This window comes from Phyllosticta citribraziliensis (genome assembly GCF_038025025.1).
Source record: "Phyllosticta citribraziliensis strain CPC 17464 chromosome Unknown J3D65scaffold_13, whole genome shotgun sequence".
In the NCBI taxonomy this organism is placed as follows: Eukaryota; Fungi; Ascomycota; class Dothideomycetes; order Botryosphaeriales; family Phyllostictaceae; genus Phyllosticta; species Phyllosticta citribraziliensis.
This window is the reverse complement of record NW_027117350.1, coordinates 249,969-263,568: the sequence shown is the minus strand read 5'-3', so window position 1 is coordinate 263,568 and position 13,600 is coordinate 249,969. Positions and strand designations below refer to the sequence as shown.

The 13,600-nt window shown below is 56.7% G+C and overlaps 4 protein-coding genes across 4 annotated transcripts; 2 read left to right on the top strand and 2 right to left on the bottom strand.

Moving 5' to 3' along the window:
- Window positions 1-2,253: 2,253 nt before the first annotated feature.
- Window positions 2,254-3,605, bottom strand: J3D65DRAFT_131024 (arylamine N-acetyltransferase 1). The gene is made up of 2 exons (XM_066793888.1): window positions 2,927-3,605; window positions 2,254-2,866 (listed from the first exon to the last, which is right to left on the bottom strand). Exons 1-2 carry the CDS (start codon window positions 3,283-3,285, stop codon window positions 2,308-2,310), a joined length of 918 nt encoding a protein of 305 aa, XP_066650707.1. The 5' UTR covers window positions 3,286-3,605; the 3' UTR covers window positions 2,254-2,307.
- A 769-nt stretch (window positions 3,606-4,374) lies between these two features.
- On the bottom strand, window positions 4,375-5,369 carry J3D65DRAFT_131078 (uncharacterized protein). The gene has a single exon (XM_066793889.1). It carries the CDS (start codon window positions 4,993-4,995, stop codon window positions 4,498-4,500), a length of 498 nt encoding a protein of 165 aa, XP_066650706.1. The 5' UTR covers window positions 4,996-5,369; the 3' UTR covers window positions 4,375-4,497.
- A 1,537-nt stretch (window positions 5,370-6,906) lies between these two features.
- On the top strand, window positions 6,907-9,009 carry J3D65DRAFT_639008 (general substrate transporter). The gene is made up of 4 exons (XM_066801672.1): window positions 6,907-7,234; window positions 7,293-7,925; window positions 7,978-8,314; window positions 8,368-9,009. Exons 1-4 carry the CDS (start codon window positions 6,997-6,999, stop codon window positions 8,768-8,770), a joined length of 1,611 nt encoding a protein of 536 aa, XP_066650705.1. The 5' UTR covers window positions 6,907-6,996; the 3' UTR covers window positions 8,771-9,009.
- Window positions 9,010-11,631: 2,622 nt separating this feature from the next.
- J3D65DRAFT_606900 (signal recognition particle 9 kDa protein-domain-containing protein) lies at window positions 11,632-12,712 on the top strand (the record flags this gene model as incomplete). The annotated part of the gene is made up of 3 exons (XM_066798467.1): window positions 11,632-12,060; window positions 12,123-12,459; window positions 12,543-12,712. 3 exons carry the CDS (start codon window positions 11,632-11,634, stop codon window positions 12,710-12,712), a joined length of 936 nt encoding a protein of 311 aa, XP_066650704.1.
- Window positions 12,713-13,600: the final 888 nt, after the last annotated feature.

The following is a 13,600-nucleotide window of genomic DNA, read 5'->3' as shown; positions in this document are numbered from 1 at the left end:
GTGAGGATCAGGAAGCACCGTCCTTCCTCAAGAATGAAACACCGTCGGCGAACGAGGATGCTCACAAGAACGATCAAAATTTCGACAAGATCAAGAAATGGTAGTAGACTAGACGTCGAGAGAATCCAAGAGACAATAAAAGCAGAAGGATCGAATAAGCAGTGAACAGAAAGGAGGCCGAGAAAAACTCAATCCTAAAACAGGAAGCGAGAGCGCGAAAGCAACCACCTGAACAACCCCTATCCTTTCCAAACTCCCTCCTCTCCTGAAATTGCACAAGATGGGGTACCTCAGCGGCCAACACCAATCGCAACGTCGGTATACAACTTCTATCAACCACCCTTCGCTGATTCCTTGCCCCTTCACCTCAGGGCCGTTACTGCGGGCGATGTACGGACAAGCAGTAAAGCTACATGTACCTTACTGCGGCGGCACAAGCAACGCCGCGGCGACCACCTACCAACCTAGGCACCTTACCTTTCGCCGCCGCGCTCGTCTCGTTTCATTTCTCCCAGCATTAGCCATGAGCGACTGGAGCTTCTCGTTTGCTGCAGAGACAGCGCGCACGCATGTCTCCTCCCCCATGGCAAGCCAACGCAGTCCGCTGCTACACTGAATACCCAGGCAAGTGAAGCGAGTAAAAGCCCAGACGCCGGCCTCGAAGCGGCTAAACGCCCATTAGCTTCAAATCAGATTGCTTGATTAGTCGACTAATATATAACCTTACTTTACTTCTACCGCGTTGCCTTTTTCCCTCTACACCTAGGTTCGCTGTTGTTTTTTGAATTGAAGTATGCACGGTATGGCGGCGGGTGGTGTCAGATGCGGCGGGGAAGCTTCCATGGCCGACGTGTTTTGCGTACGGGTTTCCTCGTGTTGTGCGCCGCGCGTGGCTGGCTATGTGCTGCAGTAAACTTCGGAGGCGGAGGCGGAGGCGGAGGCGGAGGCGGAGGCGGGCGGAGGCGGGCGGAGGTGGGGGTAGAGGGGGGAGGTGGGAAATAGGAGACGAGTGGTGGGCGGAGGAGAGCAGAACGGAGCGGTCCGTAATTCCCGTTGCGCCCATCCATCCAACAGGGGAAGAAGCGAGCGGATTGAGGGCGTGGCCAGACAAGGAGTACATGGAGGTACTGATGGGGGCGACTACCAGTTGCATGTCAAATACAGCTACAGTTCATCCGTCTCCAGCTGCTCTAGTTATAATAGGTTGGTCACTGGCGAAGGAAGAAAAATTCCTGTTGCTACACGGCGGCAGAGAAACCGTGCTAGGCACGGTAGGTCGCGCCTTTCCTGACTGTTTGGGAGAAGTGCTCGACAGGGATGCGTCGTCCGGACGGAGGAAGTGAGGAGCCAAATTAACCCTAATTTGCTTCTGTGTGTCCGCGTCGTCTGGTTACATAAAAAAGGTTAGAGCTAAAACGCTGGTTATGAGATACTCAACGGCTCCTTTTGGCTGATGCTGCGCGCCCACCACCCCGCGGCGCCATCTGCACATATGGAAATAGCTGCTCGTCGACGCCATAGGTAGGCTATACGGTAGTGTAAGTTGGACGCGGCGGGTGGCATCGGATTCTCGGGTTCGCATTGGCATTGAGTTTGCAGCAGCAGCTCTTGGGGGCCCTTGGGGGAAAGAAGGTTGTAGCGCAGTAGCCGTCGAGGTGTTGAAATGCGGGCGCTGTTGCACTCAATTGGCCAAATGGTCAAGTCAAGGCTTGTTGAATCATTGAAGCAACTCCATCTCCCCGAGAGACGACAGAATCAATCCGATATGCGTGCGCTCATCCATCTCTTCTGCGCACTCCTCTTCGCATTCGTGTCGGCGACGTCGGGGCCGCCTAAACCCCCATGCAACAAATACGGGAAATGTCAATTCCCAAGCGTGCGTCTCCCCTTCTCCTACCGATACCAATCGTCATCAACATCCATTGCTAACACAACGCGTCTCGCTGTCCAGGGCAGCACCAAGATCTCCGACCTCGGCGAACAGCCCTACAAAGGCAAAGCAGCGGACGAGACGTTCAAAAACTGCATCCTGCTGTGCAAGCGCTACACGACCGACGGCTCGCGCCACCCGGGGTTCCAGACGGTGGCGTGGATCGAGGATGACGGGTGCTATTGCGGCGTCGATTCGATTGGGTTTGTGCTGGGCAAAGAGGGGCCGAAGTGTCGTGCTAGCGACATTACGTGCGAAAAAGGTGAATGAAGGCGGTTTGCACAATGCTTGGATTGGTATATGGAAGGAAGAGTACAAGGAGAAGCCTGCTGAGTTAGCACTCCATGAAAAATACAAGGGCCTCTCACGCTCCAGTCTCAGTTTCCCGTCTTCAACTCCGTCAAACGCCCCCTGATTCCAGTGACTTCGTCGGCTGTCAGCTCGATGCCAAACTCACTCTTCAGCCAAGCCAAGCGCTCGCTCTCCGTCTCGCACGTAAACAGCGTTTTCGTCTTGCCGCCCTCATTCCTCTTGACCACCCCATCCACGAGCATGCTCTTGCCGTACACATGATTACCGTCTCTCAGAAACTTGACGACGAGCGCCATGCGCGTCTGGAAGCAGCGCGGGTCGCGGCTCGTGTGGAAGTTCAACACTTCCAGGTCCTGGATCAGGAACTCGGTTTCGGTGAAGCAGAAGGCGGCGTTCCAGGGGTCCGAGGGCGCGTTGCGGTATTCGTAGATCCAGACCGGGTTGTTGCTGAGAGAGACGGGGAGCGGAGCGTAGTTCAGACGGATCTCCTGCGTGCCGATGTTGAGAGTGGATGGGCCAGACTCCAGAGGGAGCGGCTTGGTGGGCATGTCACCGCCGAAACCGACATCCATCATGTACTTGGCAGGAGCGTTGGGGAGTGTGATTATGTTGACGACGTGCATCCTTACTTCAGATCAGCTGTTTTCTCTTTTGCCTTCTTGACTGGTACCAATACAAGCTCACCATCCAGTAAAGTCCCCCTGTGGCACGCCATTGACGCGCGGCCGCGCGCGTGCACCGGCGAGGTACGCAGAGAAGCCTAGGCTGCGTAGGACGGCGTTGAAAAAGATGCTGTTTTCCATGCAGTAACCACCACGGCCATTTTTGGTGCACTTTTCGAAGAGAGAAGGCAGATCGAGCGGGATATGTGCGTCTCGGGCGTAATGCAGACCAAGGTTATCATACGGGATTGCGCAGATGTGATAGGCCTGAAGAACCGCAAGAAAATCGTAGTCGTGCTTGATGTTCTGGCGGTAATGCTCTGGGAAATCGATGCGGTCAAAGTAGACGGCGAGCTGCTCGGCCGTGAGAGTCGACGCCATCGCTTTTGACGTCGATCGAACTCGTCAACTAGGCGATGATGGTGCCAGGAAACGACCTTTCTTGATTGGCCGAAAGAGTTGCAAACGGTTTAATCGAGATGTTGTTGAGGTGCGGGTTTTAGGCTGTAGTGGATTGGAATTCAGGACCCACTGTATGACTCACGTTGCGAGAGGCCCTGTCGGCTTCGCCAATCATCAACTGCAATGAATGTTCTTGAATCCATCACGTCTTTGCCAGGCCTCTTCATTTGACTCAATTAGCTCTTGGGGACCTCTGCATTGAGGGTGCCCATCCAAGTCTGCCCAAAAAATTCCTGCAAAACCTACGGCTCAACATCAGCATTCCCGTTCTTCAATTTCGACTTACCTTATTTCTGGCCCACTGCAGATTTGAAGCTGGCCGATTGATCCAATCGAGAAAGTGTCGAAATAAGCGCCTCTGCAAGCACACGACAGGGGGCTACGCTTGAAAGCCCCGGTCCCAAGCAAACGCCTTCCACAAACAATGGCGGCTTTGCGCCCCCTCGTCATTTGCGACGGGGCAAATGTACCGCGGCATGTGGGAACAAAGAGCAGCCTCTTTGTAGCAGAAGCCAACCACCAGTCCGCAGCCTCAATGACGACAGCGGATCATCCGGAGTCACTGGACGACGGGCCGGTCCCGAGAGCCATCCAGTCGGTGCCGTGGGCTTGGATCGCGGGGATGTGGGAATGTGGGGTGTCGTGGGTAGTAGTGGGGGGCCCGTGGAATCACGAGTACTTGAACGGATTGTACATGATGATAGCAGGGTGTTGTAGGGCTGGAGAGGTCCTGATTCTTGCTGCCCTGCGTGTTTCCGGCTGGTCTGATAACCTTTGATAGAGTCAACTTGAGGCATAGTAGCCATTCCTCCGGAAAGATTTGTATTCCTTGCCGCAGTAAGTAAATCCTTCTCGACTGGATCAGCTTCTGGACTGGCTCACGGTGGTTTCGCTGCCCTCTCTACCTGGCTTACATGCTGTAGAGACAGGGGCATCACAACGTGGTCTTTGGCGCTAGACCTATCTACGCGCCACACAGTCTAGATTGTCTCAACTTACTCGATGACTTGACAGTGCAACCCTCGTCCAGTCTCTGTTTCGCGGCAAAATCCATGCATCAGGCGTGACATTCCAGCTTGCGGGGGGGTTCGCATTGGCTCGACCTGTTGCTCTCTTCTAGAACAACAGTTGTCAGGGATGCTCGAAGCAAGACGGCGAATCGACTGCAGATCTCGACGGGGCCGACCCGGGATATTGCAACGCCTGCAGCGATCCGGTCCATTCATGTGGGAGAGGCAGCCGCATTGTGCCGGGCGGAGACGCCGGCCGGCCGTTGGTCCCTGTCGTTGCTTGGCTGCTCCCGCCCGAAAGGTAACTGACGCCTACAGCGGTCCGAGTGGGCCTGGATCTTGATCTGACGCTGGGATACGACAGCGTCATGCGACTTGGCAGACTCTTGATTCGACTCGAAGGCGATTTGGATGGAGAGCTGAGAAGTGGTGCACAAGTCACATATCGAGATCGGAGAATGTTCACGGACACTGCAACGAGGCAACGGCAGGATGTGTCACTAGCGCATTCTAGCTCCTCAGGCCGCAAGTGACGAAGATGAAGCTGGTCATCCAGGCAACACGTGGATTGGGCCTTGGCCTGGCCAGTCACGCGGGTTGAGAGGATCAGCAATGGCATGCAGGCGAGCTAGACAAGCAATGCCAATGATGAGGGGCGGCCAACGGTTTGCACAGTGGACTGGACGCAAGCAATGCCAACGCGCAGCGTGTTGACACCTCGGAGGCACTGCCGTTCCCGAAGCCAATTAGTCGGCGTGCGGCTGGACGAGGGCAGCAGCAAGGGGCATCGTGGCTGGTGGTCACAACCACGGCAGCTCGCCCAGCATTCGGGAGCGGTAGCCGGACCGCTTGTCAAGGGGATCGCCGCAGAAATTTGGATGAAACGGAACGACTGAACGTCACAGGAGCAGTCGCACGTCAGGGATGTCGGAGCGCATCGGCAGGCGTTTTGTTTCGCTGGGAGGGGCCGTGCGGAGAAAGGGGCTGCGGTCAGTCAGTGTGTCGGTCAGGAGAGATGAGGAGGGTGTTTGGAGGAATTATTGATGGCGGGCGCAATGGCTGGGTGTCGTGGAGAGAGTGTTGCGAGGTGGTGTGGTAGTGAGCAGTGATGGGCGGCGGGGCCCCGTGGAGGCGCTAAGCGAGGGGCAAAATCCGGGGTAGGGCGGCTCGACTGGACTGGTGTAGGCCTTCCTTCGGCGAAAACGGCGTCCTCGCCGCAAACGGGGCGCCTGCCTGTCGAGTTGCTGACCCGCATGCCCATGGCCACACCTCCCATCATTTGCAAGGCCGGCAATTGGCGTGCCGGTCGCATTGGGATCCGATGGAATGCGAATATGCGGTCGAGGCAAATGCCGCTGGACCCACTGTCAGTTCTCCACAGTTCCATGGCCGCAGAGGTGCCGTGTCGAGGTCCCGACGGTTGCTCGTCTCGAAGTTCGGTGCATCCAAGACCGACGTTGCATCATGGTTGCTTGCGGAATGCGCAGTGCCAAAGTCACCCAGAAGACGAGGCTCAGCCGCAGCAACAGACGATGGGGAAGCGTTGTATTCGGGGACCAAGGCCGCAGTTGGCGAAACTCTGAGCGGCACCTGACAGCTGACGTGCCTTGTCCTCTGCTGAGGTGGCGGCTGCGATTGGACGTCTGGGCCCAGCTGAGCTGACTCGAAGCATTCCACAATGGCCATGCGTCGGGATTGCCATGTGTGGAAAAAGAAAGCTCCTCATCGGACTTGCGTCGGGCGTGGCGTTCATGCTGCCGCGGTGCGGTGCGGCGTCGAACGGGCGCGCCGAGTCGTGAGCTTCGCCGTCGTTTGGACCGTACAGTGCAGGCCATGGGCTCCCGCCGGCCGGGGCAGACGACGGCTTGCTGGCGCTGGCGGCGAAAAAACCTGGTGTCTTCCAAGAACCAAGGTAGGTCGCGCGACAGCAGGGCTGCGTTGGGCTGCGTCCCCCGCGGGGAAGGGTGTTCCGAGCCTCTGTCACTGCTCGCACCGTCGCCCAGCAGCATGGCACGAACGCGGACGGGCAGCTGACGGACAAGCATCCCCGGGAGCACGGCATGTCGTGTTTCCTTTGTTCGAGTGGCACGAAGGATGTCGTAGACGCGGCGGCCGCGGCGCCCTGTGCGGCGGCGGCTGTGACGGTGATTGGAGCAGTGGACGGGGCTTGATGCGAAAGCGGGAATGAGGAGGACTGGTAGGAAAATTCTGCGGTCGGGTGCTTTGGCTAAAGTCGGCGGGCGGGCCTCGCGTGGTAGTGTGTGGTGGTGGTGGTTGTGCGTCGACCCATAGGTACCCCAGCTTCTCCGCCCTAGCCCCCAGCCGAAAGCAACTGGCCAAATCTGGGGGGGGACCGGGGACCGGGGGCCAACTGGCTGACTCGTCATGTGAGGACCTACAGTACGGCTACGCGACCAGGACGGACCTGACGACGTTACAGACGGCCGGGGCCAATCCTTTGACGCCTGCCATCCATGGCCAAGCGCCTTCTTTTTAAATGCCCCCGACTCCCCATCGCCTTTCCTTGACCGCCGCCGTCCCCCGCCAACACCACAACACTGCCAACTTCCTCGGGGCTGCAATTGATTGAGCAATCAATTCCCACTCTCGGCTGCCCATCATGCCGTACTACATCAGCAACATCTACTTCATCACGGCCATCGCCGTCGTCGGCGGTGGTCTGTTTGGCTTCGACATTTCGTCCATGTCGGCCATCATCTCGACCCAGCAGTACCTCTGCTACTTCAACCAGGGCGGAATCAATGACCAGGGCAAATGTGCCGGTCCCAATTCAGACGTCCAGGGCGGCATCACTGCCGCTATGCCTGGCGGCTCCTACCTCGGCGCCATCATCTCTGGTAATTTCACCTCCAAACCTTCTGTCACGGACCTCTCGCGCTGACATCACTTGCCCAGGTTTCCTCTCTGACAATCTCGGCCGCAAAAAGGCCATCATGATTGGCACAATCATCTGGTGCGTTGGCTGCATTCTCATGGCCGCCTCCCAAAACATTGGCATGCTGGTCCTCAGCCGCTTCATCAACGGCCTCTGCGTCGGCATCTGCTCTGCCCAAGTCCCCGTCTACATTTCCGAGCTGGCCCCGCCCAGCAAGCGTGGTCGTGTCGTTGGTTCCCAGCAGTGGGCCATCACCTGGGGTATCCTCATCATGTTCTACATTTCCTACGGAACCTCGTTCATCAGTGGCACTGCCGCCTTCCGCATCCCGTGGGCACTTCAGTCTATTCCGGCCATTCTGCTCTTCGTCGGCATGATCTTCCTTCCCGAGTCCCCTCGTTGGCTTGCCCGCAAGGACCGCTGGGAGGAGTGCCGCAACGTCCTCGTCTTGGTCCACGGCAAGGGCGACCCCAACAGCCGCTTCGTCATGACCGAGTTTGAGGAAATCAAAAACACTGTCGAGTGGGAGCGCAACAACGCCGACGTCACCTACTGGGAGTTGCTCAAGCCCCAGATGATCAACCGCACCCACATTGGCATCATGACCCAGGTCTGGTCGCAGCTGACTGGCATGAACGTCATGATGTACTACAGTACGAAAAGCCCCACCCTCTTGTCCGAGTGCAACGCTAACAGTCTTTGCAGTTTCCTACGTCTTCACCATGGCTGGTCTCGATGATACGCTGCTCGTCTCCTCGTCCATCCAGTACGTCATCAACGTGGTCATGACCATTCCGGCGCTGCTCTACGTCGACCGCTGGGGCCGTCGCCCAACGCTGCTCATCGGCGCCGCGCTCATGATGACCTGGCTGTTCGCCAACGCCGGCATTCTCGCCAACTACGGCCACGCTGCTCCCCCCGGTGGTGTCAATGGCATCAAGGAGGCTTCTTGGGAAGTCGAAGGCGCTGCATCCAAGGCCATCATTGCTTGCTCGTATCTCTTTGTCGCATCCTACGCTCCTACCTGGGGTCCCGTCTCTTGGTTAGTCGACACTTCACGCACCTTGCCGATTACACGCGCTAATAAGTCTTTAGGATTTACCCGCCTGAGTTGTTTCCTCTCCGCGTTCGTGGCAAGGCCGTGGCCCTCGCCACCTCGGCCAACTGGATCTTCAACTTTGCCCTCGCCTACTTTGTTCCCCCGGCGTTTGTCAACATCCAGTGGAAGACGTACCTCATCTTCGCCGTCTTCTGCGCAGCCATGTTCTTCCACGTCTTCTTCATGTTCCCCGAGACGGCAGGCAAGCCTCTGGAAGAGATTGAGGCCATCTTCACCGACGAGGTCAACGGCATCAAGTACATTGGCATCCCGGCCTGGAAGACGCAGGCGAGCATTGCCCGCGCCACGGCCCTGGAGACGGGCGAGATTGGTGCCGCCGAGAAGATAAGCGACGAGCACAGCCCGGTCAGGGTTGAGGAGGCGGCGGAGAAGGTATGAGAGACGCAGAGCAGCAGGTAGCCTTTGTTTCCTTTTTCGTTGTGGTGCTTCTTGAAAGTAGTTGATCACACAGCATGGGAGAAGCCAAGATATCCAAACCAACAGTTTCCCTTTTCTTCTTCTACGATGCATCATGTTACTATTCCCTTCACTGTACGAGTACCACGACCTTGCTCGCCCTCCCCCTCCCGTAAATACTTCTAATACCAATCAATCAAAGAATCAACAAATCAAACAGACTTGGATTGAGCAAACTGCGTGATTATCAAGTTGCACTCGCTGTTGGTCGATGTTTGCCATTGTCACATGCAACCGTTTCGCAGCAGTTGTTCACGCACGCATGTACGCTCGCTTTGCCGCGTGCCATGTGTCTCTTCGTGTTCCTGCTCATCTGCTGTGGCAGGTAACTAGCGCGCGCAACACGGATACGAGCGAGCGAGCGAGCGAGCGAGAAAGGCGGATGAGGTGGTGTGGTGTGGTGGTGTGGTAGGACAACACGCGCGCGCAAAGAAAAGAAAGGCACAAAATGAGAAAAAACAGAGACGGAGAAAAAAAAAAAAAAAAAGTGCTAGTGCAGCCGGTGTGTTCGGTGTCGCATGAACGCACCTAGAGTGGTTCCCGCTGCTAATGCAGCAGCGCCGCCGCCGCCGTCGTCAACGCTCTAGCTTAGTGCTGGTGGGCTAGATGGTTAGTAGTGTGTTTTTAGACGATGGGGGAGGCGAGGGGGACGGGGAGGAAGGGAGAGGAGGGCAGGTTTGCCGACTGATGCTTTTGTTATGGCTGGCTTCATGGGGGATCTTGTTCGCTTGGTAATCTGTGTGTTTGGTAATAAGATCTGCTTGCCTGGTACCTAATAAAGCGGAAGAAGTGTTTCGCTATTGTATTTTGCAGCGCTTTTATCCATAGGGCAAGCAAGTGGATAAGTTCGACAAAGATAATTTAATTTCTCATGAAGTGAGGGGGGAGGGATAGGGCAGACAGGGCACTTAGTCGAGCACAAAGAGAAAAGGAGAGCGTTGCAGCTTCTTCGAGGTTTCTAGAGCGTGCATGGCTGCATGGCTGCATGCCTACATGAAATGCGTGGGCACGGCATAGGCGCTCCGCTCTGCATGCGTACATGGTGAAAGATGGTGTGTGAGTTGCTAACGGAGGGCTGCTTTGCCTGCTACGGTGGTCGGCCTGTTTAGGTGGGTAGGTAGGTTGGCAGGCGGGCGGGCGGATGGATAATGTGGTTGAAAGTGGTACTAGTCCTGCTGAGGGAGGGGGTGTTTTGATCTTTGTCGCTACGGGTCTCCAGCAGGGGTTGTGAGCGGTGACTTCGGCTGTTGATTTGGTTAATACCATGCTGAGATCTCCTTCACTCCCTCATCCCAACTGAGAATAATACCATCTGCAGCATAGGCAAACCGCAGGTGATAGCGCACGCCACGTCGTAGCAATGACGTCCGAACAAACTCAACTCTAACTTTACCCCAACATCTCTATTTTTTTGCCTTTTCTCTCCTTTCCTCCGCTTTCTGCAGCGGGCGCGTCCTTTTGCCTGATTGCTTTAAACTCTGCGCCCCGCCCCCGCGGCCCGACTGGGGATCTCCTTACTTTTATCTCGCGCTCATCCAATTGTCGCGGGTTATTTGGGCATGGATCCCCTACGTTGCTGCGACGGCGCGTGGGCTAAATGGACGAGGGCCAGGAGTTGAAAGGAGGCTAGTGCTGTAGCTTGTAGGGTAGGACAGGTAGTTGGCAGTCCGCGGTGTACCACGCGCCGGCTTAGGTTTGCTGCTGCGACGCGTTTGCGAGATCGTTCGCGTCGGCCGGTGCCGGCGCTGGCGTTGGTTTCTTTCAATCTCGAACGCTTCGCGAATGCGTGCCCGTCGCCGCTAAGGAGACTGCTCGAGGGGCGCAAACGGCTGTGGCTTGGATTGTGTACAAAAAGTACTCACTTGCAGAGGTCGGCTTGCAACAGGCTACCGAGGCGAGGTGGACAAGACGGCAGGGAAACGGCGGTCGAATGCTTCGTGTATGCAAGTCTAAACTCGACGTTTATATTTATGCATGTCTTCATGGGTGTGCCAGCCCGCCTGCCCGTCCCGTCCGCGAGCCAGCCGGCCAGCCGCTTTGCGCTCTTCCAGCCACTGAGCACGCGCTTGGCTAGGAACGACAGTGTCGCTCTGCCACTGGCTGGGAGGCCAGGGCGTCTGCGGTAGTGGCGCAGCAGGAGTGCGGCAGACTGACAGACTGCCGGACTGTTGTTTTGTTGTTGAGAAGCTTCAGCCTGTAGTGGTATAGTGCGGCATGGTCCTGGCTAGATCTGGCGCAGCCATTGGCGCAGCCATTTACCATCCACTTGTTGCGAGGTAACGGAGAAGTGTCAGTGTGGTGGATGCTAAGCACAGGTCGAAGACCGTGTCCCTTTCGCCTCCAGTCGGTGCCAAGTTTGGTGTAGACAGGCCATTCAAACGCACTTGAGCTGTTTGGATGGGTTGTTGAAGCAGAGAGCTTTGTAGAAGTAAGCGAATCAGATGGTGCTTTTCGCGGTCGTTTGCAACGAGGTGGGAATAAAAATGGAAAAGGCGGAGGACCATGCTGCACTTCAGTCATTCGCTCAAAGCATGCAGGCACCGATTTCAAGAATTTCCTCGCTCTTCATCTTCTGGGCTTGATGCTTGACTGGTGGGTCAAGCAATGCGGCAAAGCAGGGGATCCTGATGCTGAAGACGGCAGGAAACTCAGCGGCATGATTTGAGGCTGCACTGTGACTTCGGTTTTCGTGTGTAGATGGCGACGAGACGACAGAAAGCCTTCGATACAGCTCATGCAACGTAGCCAGAACAGAAATACGAGACACGAAACAAAGATTGCCGATGCAGACAGCGCTGCAGGACAGTTGTGAAGTTCAGGTCAAGAAGGCGGCGGAAGCGAGAAAATGGAGTAGGTGTACATCTCATCTCCGACCAATCGCCGCTCTCGGTCCCCCGCAAGGAAGGACCATCAGCCGGCCGGTCGGTCCCCTCCACGCCAACGCCAACCCACAACCACGCTCGGGGAACTTAAGCTGTCACCACCACCAAACAACGTTTCCACGACCGCCTCACCCCGTCTACGATCCACGCCCATCCACCGATGCCGTTCTTCGAGAGCTCGGCCGAATGGCTCGAGCAATCCGCGCTGCTGCTGAAAGCGCGACCAACAACCGTGCGCAAACACCACCTCCACCAACACCACCACCATCACCTCACCACTTCCGCACGGCACCGGGCAGCGGCGAATCGACGCGCAAAGCCCGCTCGCCAGTGGACGGCAGCACTCCACTGTCGCCAGAAGAGTCCACCCACCGACTAACCAAGTACAGCAGGCACGCATCGTAACCAAGTACTCGATCCTGCAACGGCACGAAGGCAAGCAAATCAAGCGGCGCGACAAGGCAGCCGAAAAGGCAGCAGCGGGATCCACATCGGCAAATGATGCCGACAAGGACAGCGCCGCGACCGAAGCCGCCGCCGTCCAGGACCGCCGCCAGCAGCCCGCGCAGCCCGACCGCCCCAAGGCCGTCCTCGTCATCAAGACGTACGACCCGGCCAGCGGCGTGTGTCTCAAGTACAAGACGAACAAGGCGGCCGAGGTGGGCCGCTTGGTTGCCAGTTTGGAGAAGTTGGCGCGGACGATGGCCGCGTTGCCTGACAAGCCGGATGGTGAGTTGCTCCTGCGTTGTGTATACGTGTGTGGTTGTTGGTGGTGTATTTGATTTGGTTTCGCGTCACGGTTGTTTGATCAGATAGGAAGCTGACGCGTGGTTTCTTTGCTCTGGCAGATGTTCCCATGCTCGATGCCCCCGCTGAGCAGGGCACTGGCACGAGCACACCGAATCCGGACGCCAAAGTCGAGGCGAAGCCGTCGCAAGGTGGCGGTGGCGGTGGTAAGAGGAAGAAAAAGGGCAAGAAATGAGATGCGTGCGGTCATAACGATTGATCTTGAAGGAGCATCAGGGTCGCAAAAGACAGTCGGGAACAGTGGCGAGATTGGCCCACAGAGGATAAAACAGGCAGAGGAAGAACAGGGAGGGCACGCACGCATGCATGCGCGCTTGCTGTGTATAAATCGTGTTTGGAATCAGCAGGATGAAAGACAAGCGGGAGAAAAAAGCATTGGGAAGAAGCACGAAGGGAAATAAGGAGCGTAATGAGCAAGCCAACACCTCACGCATGGCACCCATTCGGCCACCTATAGACGCTCCATAGCGCCTCTCCCCATCCATCCTCGCAGGACAAAGGCCGCTTTCCACCATCGGAGTCGCCTGCGTATATCTGCAGAGGTTACCATCGGCGGCTGAACAGAGTAGAAAAGGGGAGGCAGGAAGGCGTTCAGGCCATGCATATGCGCGCCCGGTGTGGTTGCGATGGCCAGAGGGTGATGACCATCATGTAATGACAAAACTCACCCAAATAAAGAACATTTCAAGTCACTTGCATGTTGATGCGTGCCTGCTTGCTTGCAAAAGGCTTCGTCGGACCCGCTCGCTGTCCAGCCTTGATTCATTCCATTTGGCATTCTGGTCTGCCCGGCTTCTGTCTTTCTGTCTGTGACCGTCCGTCCGTACGTCTGTCCTCCTTTCTCACCTCATGCCGTGCCATGCCATTTCGAGGCACTGTCGTCCTGCTCTGCTCTGCTCTCTCTGTCCGACTAGGACTATGCCGTTCTGTACAAGAAGAAAAAACTCTTTTACATGCGTGCATAAGGTATGCAGATGTCTGTCGGGGGAGGGAAGCTGCGGCCGACTCTTCTACCAACGTAGCAACATGGCTCAGGGCTGCATCAATGAATGCTGCGATGCGA

Coding starts and splice junctions, on each gene's coding strand:
- J3D65DRAFT_131024 (XM_066793888.1), bottom strand. CDS start 3,285: ATGGCGTCGACTCTCACGGCCGAGCAGCTCGCCGTCTACTTTGACCGC. Junction 2,867..2,926: donor CAGGGGGACTTTACTGGATG/GTGAGCTTGTAT, acceptor ATCTGAAGTAAG/GATGCACGTCGTCAACATAA.
- J3D65DRAFT_131078 (XM_066793889.1), bottom strand. CDS start 4,995: ATGCCATTGCTGATCCTCTCAACCCGCGTGACTGGCCAGGCCAAGGCC.
- J3D65DRAFT_639008 (XM_066801672.1), top strand. CDS start 6,997: ATGCCGTACTACATCAGCAACATCTACTTCATCACGGCCATCGCCGTC. Junction 7,235..7,292: donor CCTCGGCGCCATCATCTCTG/GTAATTTCACCT, acceptor TCACTTGCCCAG/GTTTCCTCTCTGACAATCTC. Junction 7,926..7,977: donor GAACGTCATGATGTACTACA/GTACGAAAAGCC, acceptor CAGTCTTTGCAG/TTTCCTACGTCTTCACCATG.